The following is a 17,203-nucleotide window of genomic DNA, read 5'->3' as shown; positions in this document are numbered from 1 at the left end:
CATCTGTTGGCTGTATCAATGCCTACATAAAGGACACACGGAAGTACGAGGGCTGCTACGTTTACAATGTTTGAAACAGGCGCATCTATTTATGTACAGTAAGGAAGTATAAAGGAGCCTTAAGAGAAACGCGGTGCGCATTTACTCACATTAATATACCTGAAGCTAAAAGTTTAGCTCTTGCTTAAATGTCCCACGATATTTGCTGCAGAGATTAGGGGCGGGAATCACAAGAGGATCCATGATACGATATTATCACGATAAAATATATTGCGATATATTAACTTTTTTCAACTGTAAATGACGTTAGCTGGGGAGAACTTTGAAAACTTTATCTTATTAGATAAAACTTCAGCCATTTTCTTTTTGTAGCAAAATGTATGTATTATTCTAGTAGGCTACCTAAAGTTTAATTTGTATTTGTTATGATAATAATTTATATAATAAAAAAACAAAAAAAAAAACAACAACGATATTTGGCACTGTGACGATACGATATTGCCACACAAAAGTATTGCAATACTATGCTGTATTTATTTCTCTCCCAACTTTAAGTGACATTTAAGCTCTTACTACATTACTCTCAGCAGAAAAGTGTTCGCTTCTCCACTTTGCTGAACTCGTCACGCCCAAAACACACCTATGATTAATTAAGGGACTAAATCCGACCACTTTGCACCCAGATTATGCACCATTTAACTCGTATCAGTGGAGTTTGACACCTCCAAAATGCACTTGTGGCATCCACTTTAGACCAGGCCCTATGGATTGTTTAAATAGGGTCCTTGATGTTTATATATTAAACCTTATATTTGCTTGTGTTATGGTAAAAGAAACTTTGTTAAACGGATCGAATCTTGGTTTGTAATTTTAACTACACAATGAAACAAGTGGCTGTAAATTACTTTTACTCATTATGCATTAAGTTTTGCCTCTACGTCTCTGTGATGAAACATTTTAGTTTTAATTCCTACTTGTTCCTGTTTGTTGTAAAATATGGAAAAAAAGGCAGCGAGACTTTCTGTCCTCACACTTCTGTTTCACACTGCACACACTTATTATTTCTCTCCATCCTTCTCTATCAGCTCAATAAAATGTGGCTCTGCTCTAAACTTTCATCGCTGCCATGTGACCGCTAGAAACCCACATCCTCTCCAGAATTCATCGCTCACTTAATCACCTGCAGACATCAAAGTCTCGGTGCTCCCCGAGGTGAGCGAGTATCCAATTTAGTGAGACCCTTATTAGCTCTCGTCAATGCATTTGCCATGAAGCTGAGTTACTGCCGTGCCGAGTACAGGCCTAGAATCAATAGATGGTGTAATTACCAAATTCCTCCAGGACAAAGACTCCCTTCACTGTATTGCACTTTTTAATGTGACTCAGCTCTATGAAAACCTAAAAACAAACAAAAAACAAACAAAACAAGACAACATTATTAACTCAACAACACTGGATGAAAAGTAAACACTTCATATTTAAAAAATTAACCATGTTAAACTTGTTTTATTCAGTATGAAAGGTCAAAATAAAACAACTACACATGGAGTGCAAGCTTTTAACAGCTAATGAAAGAAAAGAAAAGCACACTATGAGAAGTTTCCATGATCAAACGCATACATGGGCGACGGTTAAATGAGGAGAAATGCATTTAGTCTGCTCAAAGCTCAAAACTTATTCAACAAGACTTGTTTCATCAATGAAGTGGATCAGAACTGGAGAATTTAAACTTGTATTTGGATGTGAACAGCAGAGGTAGTTAAAGAAAGAAACACATTTCTGTTTAATGCTCAGAGATGCAATATGGCCCATATGATGCATACATGGAAGTTCCATATAAAAATGTGGACAAGGACACAAAATTAGATTTGCCATACAGCTACGACAGTAAAAAGAAAAAGATAGAGGAAAAGAAAAGAAGGAACCCAATAAGATGTAACTGCTAATAAGCAAACACAGCAGAGGTTGTGTACCTTCCGCTCCTTGCAGGGGGAGAGAGCATGGGAGAGAAATGGTTTGGATTATTATCGGACAGAAGAGCACAAACACTCGACGACACTCCGAGAGGGCGCTATCCACAGGAGCCTCGTGCGGATTCAAATCAAGAATCTAGCTAAGAAGTTACCAAAAGCCAATATGATAAAAAAAAAAAAAATAAATAAAAAAAACATCACAAGAGGAATCAACCCCCCCAAAAACTAGGAAATGGAAGAAGAAAAATAAAGAGGACTAGAGGTTTGACTAGGGTATTGAGAGCTGGATTCACCTTTGTTTTCCTGGACTTTCTTTAAACATCTCAGTCCCCCAGAGCCCTCCATGCCTCCTCCTCCAGCAACAAGGGCTGGCACCAACACCACTTGCTCACACAGCAGCACAGATAAATGAGGGCAGCCACTGATGGACAGTAAATCCTGCTACCATGTAGGATGTCACCTCCGACACCATCTCACTGCAGAGCTGCCTGGGACACCACCCAGAGCTCAACCGCTATCAATTTAGAGCTGAATGAAGCTCCTGCTGATGGTTCAGTAAAAGTATTTCACTCAGAAACCATGAAACTATCCACGAGGACTCACAGTCTAACTGCAGCAAAGTCTCTAATGAAAATCGTTTATTCTAGAAATGTGGAGCGTCTTTGAGAAACCGATGTCTGAGGTTAATTGTACTGAGCTTGTATGATAATGAAAAGTCTCCTCCGAGTGCGGCACTCTAACCCCCTGCAATATGAAGCGAAAAAATTCAACTTGAGCCAAAAGAGCCTGAGGTAGAAGCAGCGAGGGAAAGCAGGCAGCGACCATAACAGTGACTCAGTGTAGCTACGTCCAAGTTAAATGGTCAGTTCACCCAAATAATAGAACTGCATTTTATCTGGCCAAGCAGAAAGTTTTGGTTTATAATCCACTGCTGCAGGAATGGAAACGAGTCGGCATGTTTGGACTCCTGATTCCCTCGTCTGAAAGTCAATGGGTTTTAGTCTGTGGTTAACACAAGCTTAAGAGTTGGAATGCGTGCGTCTAAACGATTAAATGTCCGCCACCTCACTAGTCGGCACCAGAAATATTAGTCGGTTAAACCTATTAGTGTTTTATTCATGTAAAAGGCTCCTTAACTGTCATGCAGCCGCCTGCCACTAGTGAGTGCTACAGAGCCGTCAGACAGCAGTCCCTAGCCTGGAGTTTTAAAACAGCACGGTGGGAAATAAGAGAGATGTCGTCTGACAAAACCAGCGCAGTTTGGCAGCACTTTGATCTAGAAAATTAATTCAGCCGCTCTTAATCTTTTTGAGATGTTTTATTATTTGTTAACTTTAAGTGAGGTGTTGTCAGATAATGTGCAGGTTTACATTCACACTGCACGGAGCTACATTTCCTCTCATTTCAGCTGAAATTTGATTATAATTTACATGTTTTATTAACTTTAAAGTGAATTGCTATCATATCTGTCAGATAATCTGCAAGGTTCAATGTGCCCCACATTACAGAGGCAATTTATTTATCTTAGATGTTCTTTTAGTGATAATGACTTTAGCGTTCTTTTATCTCAGACATGTTAGGATATTACATACCTTGACATGTTTCGGCGGAAACTTCCGCCTTCCTCTGAGGAAGAAACATGTCAAGGTATATAATATCCTAACATGTCTGAGATAAAAGAACACTAAAGTCATTATCATAAACTAAAGACATAATGAACACCACTGAACTGTTATTTTAGTGGTTAACTTTTGACTGAGTTGCCGTCATGTTCATGTCCATACCTCACGGCACAAAGTATCTCGTACTTTAGCCGCATTTAAAATCCAGCATTGTTGTTAAAGATTGTGATTAAAGGCTTCACAGGGCTGTTAATGCACACAATATTTTTTAGGACAAGGTTTCAAATACTTAATAAATTGTGCCAAATTCTGACTGTTTTCTGAGTGTTTTTAGTCGACTAGTCTTAATTAAAAGTTTCGTTTAGTCGACAGGAACATCCCTAATCTGAACCCTAGGAAAGAGGCGTCATAATTGGTCATGAGCAATGTGGTGCACTGTTTTGTGCTGAATTTTTTCAGCCCTGTTTCTATTCAAATCTGTCGCTGACTTTGAAAGAGCTGCACTTGATGAGGAACACCTGATTCCTTAAGTTGAAACAAGAACCTAACCATATGAGTCCTTAGTTTATTCAAAAACCTTAATAGGGTGGCAGCTGGCTGGAGGGAGATCACCAGCCAGCTGACAGTTTCTGATAAACAACCATTGCTAAAAAAAAAACAAAAAAAAAACCTAAACTACCTGCAGTTGGCTTCATTCTATCTAATTTCCTGTAAATGTCTCAATATGAAATGTGTGTTTTCTATTAAAAGCAACGATACAAACGTAGGCAAATAGCAAGTAAGCTACCCACCCATCTTTTAGGTGGTTACGTCTCCAGATTGAACATGTTTGCTTACATGATGTAACAGAAGTGAATATTACAGGATTCAATGCTGACAGAGAGCTCTGATGACACCAGACACCAGTCTGGTCTGGTGTTTGGCTTAATACCAAACAGTTTTACCGTAGCCCAGCCGTAGTAGCTCCTATAAAACTCTCTGCAGTGAGGTCTGTGGATTATCAACAGTAATCAGGACATTGTTGCTGCTGAATACTTGAAATTAGATTTTGTGAGCGCCACAAATGAGCAACCATTCACCTCCACAGTACTGGGTTGGAGGTGAAAAACTTTGAGACAAATAACAGAACCTGTACAAGTTCAACCAAAACTGTTGGCATGGATAGATACCACAACAGGTAAAGCAGAAAACGTCTTTTGTTTGTCTTGTAATTTGGGTGAACTGACCGTTAAAATGACTTCTGTTGTTGACACTTCAGTTCAAAGATGTAAGATTTTCTTTCACTTCTTGCTAACGCAGAAGCTCAACGTGTGTGAAGTGTCGTTAACCTGCAGCGGCTCCCTGATCTGTCAGCATGGTCACGTCTCAGACTATTCAACTACAGCACATTGTTCAATCACAGAACCTGAGGAAATATGCGAACCCCGACTACGACTGCCTGCGCAGGTGTGAAGACAACACATGACGATGTTCGAGGGTCCAAACTTAAATGTGGAAGTTGCTATTAAATAGCCAATTATTAATGAAAAGTCTTTGCTCAAGGTCATCCGTCTGAAGTTACCACTGATGCACAACACACACACATTAACACTTCGTCTCCTCCCACACAGTAAATGAACAATGAGGTTTGAGCACCACGGATGTCGAAAAGAAAACTTGTGTGGAAGGATGTGTTAATATTGTTTTTGGGAAACGCATGCACACGAACACACACGCACAAACAAACACAAACTGAAAAAAGCAAATCCAAAAAAGCAAAAGCACAAACAAGAATTCTTCCTCTAAAGGAAACATCAGGTCAGAGCCAATTGAACATGTTAGTCATTTTGAGGAGGATTTATTTTTGTAATGACAATAGAGGAAGACATCACGAGATGAAAGGAAATGAGGCAAACAGGAGTGATGAGCAGAGAGGTGGACAGAAGGACGGGATGAACTCTGAACCATCATGAGTGAGTTTTTTGTTTTCATGCCCTCGTGTGAGATGAGAAGCAGTTTCTCCGCTGTGGTACGGGCCTCTTACCTGGCTGTGCATGAATTTGAGGTTGATTCCTTCCAGTGTGACCTGCAGCAGTCCACCTTCACCAGTTTTCATGTCCTGGACCGGAAACTCTCCGCCCAGCTCGGGACCTGAGGGGAACATCGCCTGAGTTTAGAGCGAGTGCAGAAAATGAATTCCCCCAAACCCTCAAATCTCAACAGCTGGAAAATAATTAAAACAAAACATAGCATACTGCAGGGGTGTAGGGGAGGAATGTAGATTTTTATTTTTTTGTCTTAAAAAAATGCTCCAATATAACATAACTTTAACAGAATTTTTAAAAGGAAATCACAACACTGCAGCCACTGCAACACCAGGGGGGGTGATGGTGCCTGTATTCTTCCCAAACTACTTTGTTTTAGTTGGTATGCGTTACATCCTGTAAAGAAATCACTCAAACTGCTTTTTTTAAAATTGGCAGTATATCAAAAAATAAAAGTGTAAAAATGTTACATCACTGAAATATTGACCATTTATAGGTGCTGTGTGTAGGAGTTGGGGGATCTTTGGACAGAAATAAATATAGTATTCATATTTATTCTTTCATTAGGCCGTGATCACACAGCATTTTGCAGGTTGCAAAACACAAGGCGCACCATACTGCCTTGTTTTTCTAATGAAAAAACACTTACTGCATCTTTTTATTGTTGCCAGTCAACCTACCCATCACCTCTTTAATCTACCCTTCCCATGTGATCAATCTACCTTTTTTTAATTGTTTATTTATTTCACAGTGATTAGTATCTAGTTCCTAAAATGTTGAAGCAGAGGGTACTGTCTGTAGCTCTGTGCACAGGGAAACGGAGATCTGTGTGGGTACATGAGACCCTAAAAAAGAGGGTCCTAAAAAACAGCTGGTCCAGGAGCTTCTCCTCCACGAAGGCTGTTTGTAGGCATATTTTACGGTGACTCAGGGGCAGTTTGACAACCTGCTGTCTGTCGTTGGGCCCTATAGCTCTGGGTATCCAGCAACTGCTACCACCAGTTTCTCCTCCATTGTTTACCAACTGTAAACTTGTTTACAGAAAAGGTGACTTGTTTCATCATTAAATCTAAAATTTAAAAGTGGAAGAAAGACAGAGAAAGAAAGAGAGGAGTCCTCTCGGCCAGCCGGTCCTGAGTCCCGAGGCTCACCTCCTCTAACAGCACATCAGGACAGCCCTCACATAATCCAGCCCAACCAAATTATAGCTAAAGCAGAAGAAAACTGCATCAACTATTGGACATCTTCCACAAAAACCCAAAACAAATTTTAATGCTATTTGGCACTAAACAGACAGGACACAATGGCAAACTATCTGACTGCTGTGTCAATCAGAAACTGCGAACGACACTGACTATTACAGACTCAGTGATCCCAGCCTGGAGACACAGGCAGACCTCAGACACAGGTGGAGACGGAGCAACATCTCCTGATACAATGTCGCATGTATGAAGACATCAGACCAAAGTTCTTCACAAAAATTAGAGTAAAAACGCCAAGATTTGGATTCACTCTCTGACCAGACTAAAATGCAACTTGCAAATCTACTTGGAGAAAACAGCGTCAGCGCCACAGATGCAGCATGACATGTCAGTGCATGTCACAGCCTGAGAGACGACCAACACAGCATACAGTTCATCTCCTCACAGATCACACTCTGCCTTTTATTTACTCCTTCACTTAATTAATTTTTCCTTGTTTTATGTCTGTGATTTTTGTATTATTGATTCTGAATCCAGCGTCTTAAATTGTAATTGTTCTTTGTCAACACAAGTGAAATGTCATGCAAATAAAGCTGGTTGAATTGAACAGAATTGAACTGAGAGCAAAAGAAAGAAGAACAGAAGGACAGACTATCTGACTCCGTACCTGGTTTGATGCTTTGCTGTCTCGCTGCAGCTCGTTCCATACTGTCTTTAACACAGTAGTAGAGTTCACGACACTGGAACGCACAGAGGAAAGTTATGTGAATTTCTGATGTTTTCCAGTGGTGAAAATAAAATAGCAGGACGCAGAGGGAGACGCAGTGTCTGACCTTTTTGGTATAGAACTTGTTGAGCTGCGTCTCCTGGCCGTTGCGTCTCCACAGACACAGCACCTTGGTCTTGGGGCAGTAAGTCATATTGATGAGCTTCTCGTACCACCAGCGCTCGTACACTGTGCCGATGTTGCTGCGCAGGACTATACAGTCATCACAGACCTGAAAGAGTGTTTATAATATCAGTAAAGCATGCTCACTAAAAGCAGCATCATTTGAGATACCTTGATATTTCATATTACAGACTTTGCATACCTCCATGAAAAAGATGTCTCCTGTGGTATCAGTGCCAGCATGTACAACAAACGTTTGCTTCTTGATGTGACGGCTTCCGCTGGGCCTGATGGGTAGCTCACGGCCATTCTAAAAATAGCGTTCAGGACAAATAATTATGAAGAACTAACAGTAGTCTAACTAGCTGAATTAAAAAGGGCAGCTCCTCACCATGTTGGCCAGTTTGTCCAGTATCTCGTTGATCTCTTGGCTGTACGTGAGGCCGATGTGGGACTTCCCCATCAAACGCCTCACTTTCTTCTTGATGTCATTTTTGTTCAACTAAAACAAAAGTATTAAAAAGTTGAAACATCTGGAGGCAGACAAAAAGCCAAACATGGCACAGATCAACAAACAGGCCTCCGAACCTTCAACATGAGCATGTATGCAATCATATTGTGCAGCAGGGTGGCCAGAAGTCTGTCTTCGTCGTCCTCTAGGCGCTTGCGGTCGTGCTCTCCCAGAGACAAGTATCTGTGTTGATGAATAAAAGACAGACAACAAAGTATTAATAGTCCAGGTTTCATACATTAGAGCTACAAAGTAAAAAAGTATGGAGACAGTATGAGAAACGTCAGCCATGTTGAACCTTTCGATCATCTCCTGAGGTCCCTGGTCCATGCCCATGCCTTCACGCTCCAGCATCACAGCATCCAAGTAGGCGTCCTCCCAGAACTGCAGCTGGTCCCACAAAGTGGAGCGCTCCTTACCTGGACACATGAAAACAGAACGCATGTAGCTCCGAAAGTGTGTCATTGCTGCTGATGCATTCAAACACAAGACACACCACATGCAGCTACACAGCCTCTCATACCAGCAGCTTTAAAAGGGAACACCAACATGTTATATCCACGGCCAAGGAACGTTTAATCAGTATCTGTGAACATGAGCTCCTCTCTCTCAAAGCCAGAAACCAGAGAAGTGAGTGTCAAACTTGTGATGTCGTAGGGTATAAAGTCTGGAGCTGGTCCACAGACAATGAATGGGAGACTGATTTTATGGACCCACAGTATGTTTTATCTTCAAACTCAAATGAGCTTCATTCTCTTGTAGCTTTCTCAGTTCTGAAATATGTCTCATATAAACTCATTTGTTTGTTATTTGTTTTGAACCTTACATTGTTTAAGTGTACACATTATAGCATTACAGGGTGACACAGGCCAATTGTTTGATATCTGTTTCTTTGTCTTTGAGTTACCATGGTTGTTAAGGGAGGTCCCTTCCTGGTGGAGCAAAATGTGTGGCTGAGGGCTGAGGACTCTAAGGCTGAATCCAAATGTCCACAGAGCCCTCGCGGACTTATTATCATCACGCAAAGTCTGCGAGGGCAGAAAGTGCAAGCAGCTGATAGACAGCTCTCGAGAAACGTTCAACTATCGCTGCTGTCATATCAATGTCGTTTAAGTTGATTAACAGTGCCTACTCATCTGTTCCTGCAGATAACAAGATATAAATCCCATGTATAGCCTTTTTTTGACATCTCTATTGTTGGGAATAGAATGATTTTATGTGTTTTACTATCAGTTGTGTTTCACTATATAAGTTTTAGATGTGTGAACAATGAGAATACTGAGATGATTTCAGCTGATCTGAATGTGTTTGCTTTGCAGAAGTGGAGAAGTACAGGAGAGGAAGAGACATGAAGTCTGAGGAGCACATACTGCAATGCTTAGATAATTAGTTTCATATATGGTAAAAAGAATAGAAAGTGATGTACAGATAGTAAGGTACAGCACGTGTAGGGAGTTGTGTTGTTCTCTTGTCTTTCAAAACAGGAACCACGCCCCCACTGTCAGCGGGAAGGAGTCAGATTAACACGAGGCAGGGGTGTGGTGTGGTGAAGGAGGAAGTGGAACTGCTAATGAGAAGAGGACAACGCCTTGCGTGCACAATGACACTCTGTTACGCTCAAATATACTGGGTCAGGGAAAGGACAGGAGGTCAGACTTCGTGAACTGACACACCTTTGTTGTGCGTCAGGGACGTGAAGTTGAGACCCAGAGCTCTTTAATTTTATTCCTTTACTGCTTAATAAACTACATTAACTGAGACCGAATATCTTCTCCTATTGCTTCATTAAAGAACACGCAGGACTGAGCTCACACATAGCACATTAGAGAGTAGGATGAGCCCAAGTCCATCACTATATAAGTCTACACGCGTTCAAAAACAGAAATGTTTGTAAATAAGGACTATAACTCAATAAATTGTGCATTACTGACATTAGAAACCTTTTTTTGTTGTTTATCTGACAATCCTTCAGCCTATTATACTGCACAGCCTGATAGGCCGCAATAATAAAATGCATTTTCAGCCCCTCTACAGCTTAGACTTAAACATATCCCTGTATCATGATGTGGGAGAATATTTTTTGGCCCACACAATTCAAGTAGCAATTTAATAGACCTCACTATCAATACCTATTTTACACATTCGTAAGGTTTGCAATGAACTGTGAGTTATTAAATCAGTGAGGTCCGCTGAAGTCTGTCCCCCAAGCAGACTCTCTGGAAGTCTGAGGAAGGAACTGAAGCTTTGGAGCCCTAAGGACTCCCTAACTTCCTGGGAACGCGCCTGCAAGTGCGGTGAAGTCTGGAGATTTGGATTCAGCCTTAAATCCTGGAGCCAACTCATTGGCTTAAACCATGTGCTGCCATGTCATAAGGGGGAATTAGGTTTAGTTAGTTTTGCTTTGTATTCAGTTTTAGTTGCTGTCCATTTTGGTTACCCCTTGTGTATTATTAAGTGTGACCAAGCCACTGTATATGTTCCCTCGTGTAAAATAAACTCAAAATAAACACCCATAGTTTTGTCAACAACTCTGCGTCCTTGTTGCCTCACTGCTTGGTCCCTAACAGTCGTCTTAAAACAGACTTAATACCCCATGACATCACAGAGTTGAGTTTTAGCACTCTAGAGAGTTGTTCATGTTTACTAATATTATTTAACTGTCTTAGACCGTAGGAATAACATGCATGAAATCTGAAAATGGGCGTAGCTCCCCTTTAAATATATTTCTATAACATCAATAAAAGCTGAGGGCCTCAGTCTCTCTGACACTCTGACACACACACATGCACACATTATGATCAAAATTACTTGTGTAAATTATTCTAATGAGATAAAATGTTATGGTAAGAATCAGCAATACATCTTAGATATACAACTATTATGTGTTAGTGTTTTTTCATGTTTTCTAAAGCTTGTTTGAAAGTCCCTACATGGTCGCATTAGGTCATGAAGTAATGGTAGTGTAACATTTTCCTTAAGCTCTTCATTTCAGCGGCACACAGTCCTTAGTCATGCATTAAAACAACAGTGAGAGTCACTTAGACCAATTACAGTTACACATAATAACACTCATTGTACGGCAGAGAGGTTTGTGACAAGGCTCACAACTATCAGGTCGAATAAAACCTTTACTTTTGAATCTAGGGATGCACTGAATTATCAGCTGAACATCAGTATCGGACGATATTCATCTTGTTGACTGCCATCGGCCTATCTGCACATAAGATGACTTTCACCGATGGGTCACATCAATTTTACGAAGGCTAAAAAGCAGGGCTCGAGACTAACGCAGTCCCATCATCCCAGGGACAAACGAAAACATGCTTGGGATGGACAGAGACCTTCTCCGGGACGCCTTCTGGATATAAGGATGCTTATTATCAATGTGTCAGGAGACACACCCCATTTCTTCCCTGACAATGCTACACTGTCAACAGTGATTCCTCATTGACAGGATGAGAGCTAGTTAACGTTAGCTGTTAGCAGCCAGAACTAACAGCTAATGGAGGTTGCATTGACTTGCATTATGATGCGTTCGACCTCTATTTGGTATAACGGTATCACAGTGTGTTCAGTGTAGTCTTGTAGAACGTAGTTTTTTGGCAAATAACTTGAATAAATGCAGCTGTTTAAAGGAGAAATTTGTTGATGTTTTCACAGCATGTTTTTCTTGTGACACAAGATTATTTTAACAGTTGTTTTATATATTTGTATGAAAGAATTTGTGCTAATTCAAATGTAGTGAAATAAAGTGCTTAATAAATTAATAGTTCAATTGTTTTTTATCGTGTAACTTTCTTTGTTTCCCTGGCACAAAAGGGGGAATAAATAACAACAAAAACAACTTGGTCAATTGTTATTTTAAACACCAGTACTGGCTCAAAATTTCACTACAATCCAACGTTGCAGCACTGCACAGAAGTGTGTGATGCCTTCAAGTGCGTCTTCCTGTAATGTTAACAATGAAAATTAAAATTTTCTATTCTTTATTTTTTGTGTATTCTGTTTTAATTGAGAAAAAAGTTGCAAATAACCACAATATTACTGAAAACATGAAATAAAAATGTCTGACAACATTAAGGTTAAAAGAGATAACATTAATATTTCCAGACGCTGCAGTAGGAGAAGAAATAAATGTACTTATAGTATCAGTAGCTGAACTGGTTTCATTTTTCCCACCCCGATCACATCTCAGTAACTCATTGGAAATCTTGACATTTCCCAATCTTATTTAGCAGCTGGTGGCTCGTTTGAGTGCGCTCAACTCATAATTACATGTCTGACAGCACTTGAAGGCGACATGCACTCATCCAATATGCAAACCCTTGAAATGTTAAGCTTTTAAGTCAACATGAAAGTTAGTCAGAAAACCGAGTGAAGACGTAGGTGAGCAGAAATAAATGTTAAAAGTTAGAGCAAAAGCATCTTTGATCTCTGTGAGGAAAAGAAATGTGTAGGACTGCTAATATTTTCCACTTCTATCTCAGGCTAATAAAAACACAGATGTGCAGCTCACCAACAGACAGGAAAAAACCCCATCACATCACACCAGAGATTAAACACAGAACAACGGATACCCCCAAACACAGACACACAAACACACACCCACACAGGAAAAAGGGCACAGGCAAGAGATTAGCCCTACTTAGAGAAAAGGTTTCCATGGCAGCATCCTCTAGTTGATCCCAAACGGAGCTCTTATCGCGCCCTGGAAGAATTTCCCAGGAGGAGCAGCAGGAGGGAAGAGAAGCAGCGAGAGCAGGAGGGGGTTAGGCGAAGAGGTGAGTAGGTTTAATGACAAAAACACCAGCAGAGCGAGCGGAGAACCACATCCGAGGAACACAAGAGGACATACCACAACCAGTTACTCACTTAAGCAGAAGAGTAAAGTAAACTTGTTACTGTGATTAGTGGTGATGAGGCTGTTTATGATTTGTTTAGTCATCACTAAATGTCAATATTTAAAGACTGCACATTAACCTGAGTCAAATGTGTTTGGATCTTCTGAAGTGGGGCTGTATGAGGTACTTATCCATAGCCAATGATAGTCAGTGTATTACATACAGTAGATGTTAGTTATACATGTTAATTACGTATCTATAATAATCTAAACCTCTCTGTCTTTCTCAGACGGCAGCGAATATGTAAAATTGGACATTATGTAGCATAAAGTCACAAACATCAGGTTATAACCTCTCACCCTTTAACAGACAAGTGAACTGTTCCATAAAAGACATTTAATATCACACCACTTCTACATAATCACATGGTGACTTCTGCTTTTTTCTCTCAAAAATAATTCGTACATCAGTTTGTGAAAGTTCACTGTGGTTACATTAATATAGAAACCGATGCAAGAGCTTGCACAAGTAAGTGAAAGGTGATGGAAACAAAACCTCGACTAGCAACACTTTCTTTACATAACAGGAAATACATTTCAGAATTAAAGGTTGTTTGTTTCAGAGGATCTTTGACGGACAACACAAATAACGTTAGTGAAGACATGCACAACAAATAACAGTGACAGAAAACTTAAGGGAATACTTAGCAGTGTGTTTTGAAGAACATTAGGAGGAAGTGCTGTCTTACAACATCAGAATGAATGTCAGCTGTTTGACTTGTGTTTGACCTGTGAGAGGAAGTATCCAAACTGGAGAGCAGAACATACCCAGCAGGCCTTCACAGAGGTAAATCCTCATACTGATGTCCTCCATGGGCTGAGCAGGCTGGCTCTTTGCTGTAGCATGTGCATGATCTTTTGCAGTTGGTTTCAGAGTGTGAGTTTTTCCCTGTGGAGACAGGACAAGGTTGAATTTGAGAACCAACAGTGAGTACAATAACCACAAATACAGTCTCATATGTTTTAATCAAAGCATCATGTGTACTGTAGACATGCTGACTACAGTAGCCAGCTGCACAAAACACCTTAAGATTTTCCTTAAAGCCCATGTTAATGCTTTCTTAAAACAAAATTAGTTGCACAAAAAACGTCTTTCCCCTCAAGTTCCCTTTAAATGTCCACTTAAGCATTTCAGGTTTTCTTCTTATCTTGGTCTTATACTTAAGGAATCCCTTAAAGCTAGTTCAATGATTGCACAAAAGTCTTAAGGTATCACAAGCTTGAGCGCAAGCACACAAATGGTTACTTGTAACTGTAGTATTTTACCACTGTAAAACCTTTCAATGCAGTAAATGCCTTAACATTCTCGCATAACTAAGGAAACCTTCTAAGGGATTCTGTGCAGTACCCTCAGTCCCTCAGTTTAGGAAAATCCTGAAATCCAGTGCAGATTATCCAGGTCACATACTGTTATGCTACGGTGTCTGGGGAGCAGTGCCACACAGTTGTCTACATAGACAGACTTTTGTGTGTGTGTTTTGAAATGCAAACAAATGTTTCAAAGTGCTTTGACCAATTAACCACAATTTAAGTTTTAACACACCACAAACTTCCAATTGCTGGCGGTTACATGATTGCTTCATTCTTGGCAAAAGAAAAAATACAGAAACAATTTTCCAGGACATTAAACTTTTCCCTCTCATTTTCAGGTGTTTTTAAGTTGTTAAAACCAGTCTGTGATCTTCCAGTTTTTCTAATGTGCATGGGAACCTTAAAAATCCCATCAACTCATGGCTCCTTCTGCGCAGCTTCTTAAAGTTCAAACAGAGTGTGCTGGTGATTAAATTGTCTATTATCTAAAGTAAGAACAGTATAATCTACTTATAGCGAGTGTTACACTTACAAACACTGTGCTGGTGGCTGGATTGGTTTCAATCTCGCTGTCAGAAAGAGTCCCTCTGGACTGAGCTAAATGAGCAGCGGTTCTTCCTCCGAGGCCGTCGCCTGCTGTGCTGCTCAGGTCGCTGTCAGCTCCCAGAGTTTCTCCAGAGCTGTTGCTTATCTAAGGAATAAAACGCCAAATGTAAGAACAATTCATAATGCACAGACGGTTTGGAATCAATCAAAGTAAAAAATATATAACGCGCACTTTCTTTCTATTAGCTTGATCCAGGTTATACAAGTTTTACACTACATAACATATTCTGACACAAGGCTGCATGATTCAGTGCACTAATAATTTGTGTCTTGTGCAACATTTTTTACATAATTGGTCTGTATGAACTTTACCTAATGAGGGCATGAGAAGCAAAACATCAATATGTGATTGTGTAAGATTCTTTGTTTTCTCAAGCTGGACATACACTGAATGATTCAAGCCCGTTTTTGACCTGATTTTTGGACCAAATATCAGTTTTATTGGGTATCCTTTACCGTACAGTGTATAGTGGGGACTGAGGACTGATCATGGTCCAATCAACCGCTCCCAACCGGCAACAGAACTTTCAGATGAACTTCTGACATCAGCAGGGTGCCCAGTAGCTCAGTAGGTAGGGCAGGCGACCCATGAACAAAGGCAGTGTCCTTGCTGCTCCTTTGCTGCATGTCGTCCCCCCTCTCTCTCCCCTCCTTTAACAATTCAAACTATTGTGTCAGTAAATGCAAAAAAGCCCAATAAGATAATCTAAAAAAAAATTTAAAAAAAGAATTTCTGACATCCTCAGGCTCTCACAGTTGAAGCAGCGTCACGAGTATATTCCCCAACGTCAGTGCCTTTTTTCTCACGCATACAGTGTATACGTAAGTTTGTTGGTGCTGCTAACTTGCTGACTTCTGTGTGTGTGTGAGTGTGTGTGAAAGAAGAAGTGAGAGAATGTGGCAGAGGGGGAATCAAAACTTGGACTGACAACAACATTTTTTAAATCAGGGCGGCACGGTGATGCAGTGGTTAGCATTGTCGCCTCACAGCAAGAGGGTCCCTCAGGGTGGGGGAGCCTTTCTGTGCGGAGTTTGCATGTTCTCCCCATGTCAGCATGGGTTTCCTACAGGTACTCTGGTTTCCTCCCACAGTCCAAAGACATGCAGGTTAACTGGTGACTCTAAATCAGACTTAAATTGTCCGTAGGTGTGAATGTGAGTGTGAATGGTTGTCTGTCTCTATGTGTCAGCCCTGTGATAGTCTGGCGACCTGTCCAGGGTGTACCCTGCCTCTCACCCAATGTCAGCTGGGATAGGCTCCCTCAAATGAGTGAATTCCTGAAATCGAACAATGTATGCCCAGCTTTAAACAATTCCTCAAAACTCAGCCTGACAAATTTGGTGTTCTACAGCTCTGAACAATGTTTGGCTGCACACCATGAATCGGTAACGACTAGCACTGGTTGGGCGGTGAAGTTCAAGGGGTTAAAACTGATTTACAGTTTTCAAAAAGGAAGGAAAAAAAAAAAACTTGGGACCAAAAGTATCATCCTAGAATCTACAGTTCACACTGTGAGGTACTGTGTAGCTGAACAGGTAGGAACAAAGAGCATATTATCTGAGTTGGCCGTGCCCTACCACTGTGCTGGCCTCTGAGTCCTGGCTGGTGCTTCTTGTCAGGATTGGTGGCTCTGAGCTCGTTACTGACTCTGTGTCGCTCTTCTGAAAACCCACAGGGAAAAATAAAGTAGAGAATTCATTGGTACACTTCAGTGGTGGACAGAGAGCTGCACACATTAGCAGTTCAAAGACTGCACAAGAACTCATGGTAAAGGCCGAGAGGCATGTTAAAGGGACAGTTCACCTCAGAATCAAAGATACATATTTCATCTCTTTTCATATTATGTTGAGAGGTCTGCCTTCTGTCGAATATAATTCAACTAGATGACAATCAGTTAGTGGTGTTGAAGCACTACGCAGAAGGAAGCGTGGGTCTACTCATGGACAAGAGGCTCGTGTGGATTAAGTAACCAGGTGATGATTTCTGGAAGGAGACAGTGTTGAGACATCGAGTTCCATTATATTGGAGAGAAGGCAGACATCTCTGCGGCCGATATCTCCAACACTCTGCAACTTAAACCTAAACAACCTAGATTGATAAATAGCACTACAGGTAAGAGGATAAACATGTATATTTGATTATAGGATGAACTGTCTTTTTAAAA

The 17,203-nt window shown here is 40.6% G+C and overlaps 1 protein-coding gene across 22 annotated transcripts in view; it reads right to left on the bottom strand.

The window, feature by feature from the left end:
* madd (MAP-kinase activating death domain) overlaps window positions 1–17,203 on the bottom strand; it is an 82,205-nt gene that overhangs the window by 11,061 nt on the left and 53,941 nt on the right. For 7 of the 22 annotated variants that reach the window (XM_049598502.1, XM_049598518.1, XM_049598576.1 and 4 more), the window contains 12 exons: window positions 16,617–16,700; window positions 14,965–15,123; window positions 13,890–14,010; window positions 12,867–12,929; window positions 8,520–8,640; window positions 8,299–8,404; window positions 8,102–8,212; window positions 7,913–8,020; window positions 7,655–7,819; window positions 7,489–7,561; window positions 5,619–5,725; window positions 1,329–1,398 (listed from right to left, as the gene is read on the bottom strand). In XM_049598502.1, the coding sequence (XP_049454459.1) occupies window positions 1,329–1,398; window positions 5,619–5,725; window positions 7,489–7,561; window positions 7,655–7,819; window positions 7,913–8,020; window positions 8,102–8,212; window positions 8,299–8,404; window positions 8,520–8,640; window positions 12,867–12,929; window positions 13,890–14,010; window positions 14,965–15,123; window positions 16,617–16,700 (1,288 nt within the window). The remainder of the gene's footprint in view (window positions 1–1,328; window positions 1,399–5,618; window positions 5,726–7,488; window positions 7,562–7,654; window positions 7,820–7,912; window positions 8,021–8,101; window positions 8,213–8,298; window positions 8,405–8,519; window positions 8,641–12,866; window positions 12,930–13,889; window positions 14,011–14,964; window positions 15,124–16,616; window positions 16,701–17,203) is intronic. The other 15 variants (XM_049598571.1, XM_049598581.1, XM_049598639.1 and 12 more) reach the window with 6 other exon arrangements.

The sequence above is a fragment of the Epinephelus fuscoguttatus genome, linkage group LG2, assembly GCF_011397635.1.
Source record: "Epinephelus fuscoguttatus linkage group LG2, E.fuscoguttatus.final_Chr_v1".
Lineage (NCBI taxonomy): Eukaryota > Metazoa > Chordata > Actinopteri > Perciformes > Serranidae > Epinephelus > Epinephelus fuscoguttatus.
The sequence above is the reverse complement of the archived record's forward strand: the minus strand, read 5'-3'. Positions and strand labels throughout refer to the sequence as shown.